This window comes from Lipotes vexillifer, unplaced genomic scaffold (genome assembly GCF_000442215.2).
Source record: "Lipotes vexillifer unplaced genomic scaffold, Lipotes_vexillifer_v1.1 scaffold240, whole genome shotgun sequence".
NCBI classification, from domain to species: domain Eukaryota; kingdom Metazoa; phylum Chordata; class Mammalia; order Artiodactyla; family Lipotidae; genus Lipotes; species Lipotes vexillifer.
Window position 1 is genome coordinate 10396678 of NW_006797481.1, and position 3268 is coordinate 10399945.

The following is a 3268-nucleotide window of genomic DNA, read 5'->3' on the forward strand; positions in this document are numbered from 1 at the left end:
AATGCCCTACGTGACCAAAGAGAGACAGAAGCCAGCACATAAAATCTTCTCCATACCTCTCCCACCTGAGCTTTCCAAGCTGTGGTGCGTTTACAAAGTCTGTCTGTAAGTTATCCAATGTGACCGCAAACCAGGTGTATCTTCCTTATAAAGCTATGACCACTACCCGCCACAACCCCTTGCCCTCAGACTGCACCCTCCCATTAAAGCCTTAGCAGCTAAGCAGGCCTCGGGCTCTGTTTTCCAGGAAACCACAGCTAGCTCTGGGGAGAAGGATTACAGTTTAAATTTTGTCCTTTTAGCTTTTATGCTCTTTATGTTCTATAACTTCACGTATATTTCTTTTGTTAGAAGGCCAGGAAAAAGGTAAACTTTAAAAGGTTTATGGTTCTTGCACTTAAACATCAAACATTCAAGTATCAGCACCTGAGGTATCTGCCTTCAAATCTTGTGTTTTTTTAAGGGTCAAAATCATTAAACAATCAAAGTGGTAAGCTTTCAAAAGACATTTTTAGGAACAATCTCATTGTATACTATTTTTGGTCTTTCTTATATGATTAAGGGACCTATTTTTAAAATATGTTAAACAAAGTCCTATTATGTTTTTTCAGTTAAAAGGAAAGAACATTTACATAATGTCCTTACTATTAACAATCTTAATGTTGCAACCAAAGTAGTAAAACAGTTGTCTGATAATAGCTAAAACAAAAATACTTGATAGGCCCTAAAAAAATAATTTAATCATTCTAAGTAATAATGGCCATCATTTTACAGTTCATTTATAAAACTACAGTCAGTCCTCCAAATCCCAAATCCCTGTGCTTCACACCTGGGGATTTAACCAACTGCGGATTGAAAATATTCCGGGTGGGGGCGGTAGGGGAACTTTCCAGAAAGTTCCAAAAAGCAAAACTGGAATTTGCCACAAGCTGGCAACTATTTACACAGCAGGTATATTGTATTTACAACTATTTACATAGCATTTACATTGTATTATAAGTAATCTAGAGATATGCTTAGGTTATATGCAAAAACACTAAGATTTTTGTAACAAGTTTTATACAAGCATTCAGGATACCAAGGGACAACTGTATACAATTGACATATTAAGATATTTATCCACTTTTAATTTGTAAGTTAAGGAAATAATATAAATCTAGTGATTATTCATTTTTCTCCGTTTCTAAAGATTTTTTTATTGACGAAAATCAGAAGGCACTTATAATCAAAATGTAAGTAAAACTCTAGTACAATCAAGCTACCCTTATGGCACACCAATTCAATTAATGATTCTCCAGTAGGCAAGGCAGAGGGAAAAGTATGTTTTCTTTATTCCCAACTACAAAGTTGCAATTGATGTACCAAGGGCAGGTTTTTTCCTTGCCCTCAATTTTTAAATTTTATTATATATTTATTTATTTCAAAATAAAGTATGATTCTCCAAGTTTCTCTGGGAACATCAGTATTCACTGTTCACTCTTTGCTGATTTCTCTATGAATCTCACCTCACCCATGCTATGGACTGAATTGTGTCCCCGCCCCACCCAATTCATATGCTGAAGCCCTAACCCCTCTATGTGAAGCTTTTTGGAGAAGGGGGTCTTTGGAAGGTAATTAATGTGAGGTTAGGAGTGTGGGGCCTTTATGGTGGGATCAGTGCTCTTGTAAGAGGGTGAGGGAGAGGCTCTAACAAAGAAGGTCCTGTGAGCATGATGGAGAGGGAGGCCTACAGAGCAGTGAAAAAATAAATCCCTGTCGTTTGAGCCACCTAGTCTACGATATTTTGTTATGGTAGACCAAGCTGACTAGCATGCCAGTAAACTCTGTAAGGGCACGGTAGCAGAAATCTATGTCAATAGCAATCTTTGCTTTTCTGGTGTCTAGAAGCACTCATTTCACCTACCCTTTAAAAACTCAGCAGAGTGTCAGAAAACACTTTTGCAGTCTGTACGAGCAAAATGGAACCTTATCATCTGAAGAACCTATAGATTAACTATTATACTGAAAGGCAATCACCATTAGCCCCCTTGTCCTCACACAACTGCCTTCTCATTTAATCTTCCCAACAGCCCCATGACATGTATATCATTATTTCCACTCTGCAAATGAGAAAACTAAGCAGCTCAGGAAGTCAAGTTTGAAGAATACATGGCAGAATTGGGATTTGAACCCCATTCTGTTACAATTCAAAGTTTATGCTCTTCCCACCAACCTGTGTAGTCTGTCCTTAGACATTATAATAGGAAATAAAAAAAAATCTGAGAACAATCTAATTTGTGAACAAAGAATGGTCACCTTTGAAATAAGGCAAGTGTCCATTTTAACTAGAAAATGACACACCAAGAAGAGCTGAAATGCTAAATTTAGTGTCATTCACTATAAATTTAAATCTGTCAAAACATACACATACGAGGCTACCAAATAAAAATGAGTAATTTATGATTGTCTTATTCAAGTATCTTAACCGTATAAAGGAAGCAATTTCATCAGTGCAGACAAAAAACAGAAAAGTAATTTCATATATAAAAAAATACACATAAATTTATGTAATATTCAGAGACAATTCCTGTCTCCTTAAGCCTAAACACAGGCAGGATTTAACCGGCTGTAGAGACATAAATCTGATCTAGTAAACCATGAACACTTACCAATAACATTATGTTTTGAACTGAAGGGATCTACAATTGTTTGATCTCTATAACTTCGAAAACCCTGGATAATAACCTAATAAATAAAAGAGAGATTTTTTTCAGAACACACCCCAAAAGAAATAACTTCTAAGCTAACATTTTCCTTTTGCACTCCCTGTTCTGGTTTCTCATTTAACGCAAGACAGAAAAGCTTCCATGTCCTAGAAGAAAAACTCATTTTGGAAAGTGATTTAAAAAAACTTCTTAAAACAGCCCGTTTATCAGTAACCATTGCCACTGTTGCTTCTTTAGGAGTTATAATTAGTAACCTGTTAGGGAACTCTCAAAATCAAGCACCCTGTATACGATTACGTTGGAACGCTAACCCTTAGAGGGCCGTCTAAAAGTCTATGAAGTATGCAGACCGGCCCAGCTTTCCTGGGCGCCCCTGTCAGTCACACACTCGGGCCAAAAAGAGCCGCCGTTCCAGGACAGCACTGCCTGGAGTCCAACACCTCCAGCAGAGACACTTCTCGTAAAGAGTGTGAAGGGGCTCATCTTTGGGGTGGACTCCACCGCGGGAAGACCATTCTGACAGAAGAAACAACGGAATGCGGCGGCGCTACGCATTCAGCAGG

General features: G+C 37.8%; 1 protein-coding gene across 1 annotated transcript in view; it reads right to left on the reverse strand.

The window, feature by feature from the left end:
• Window positions 1-3268, reverse strand: part of SMC3 (structural maintenance of chromosomes 3) — a 32246-nt gene that overhangs the window by 28454 nt on the left and 524 nt on the right. Inside the window, exon 2 of the mRNA XM_007469637.1 lies at window positions 2649-2724. Coding sequence (XP_007469699.1) covers window positions 2649-2724 — 76 coding nt within the window. The remainder of the gene's footprint in view (window positions 1-2648; window positions 2725-3268) is intronic.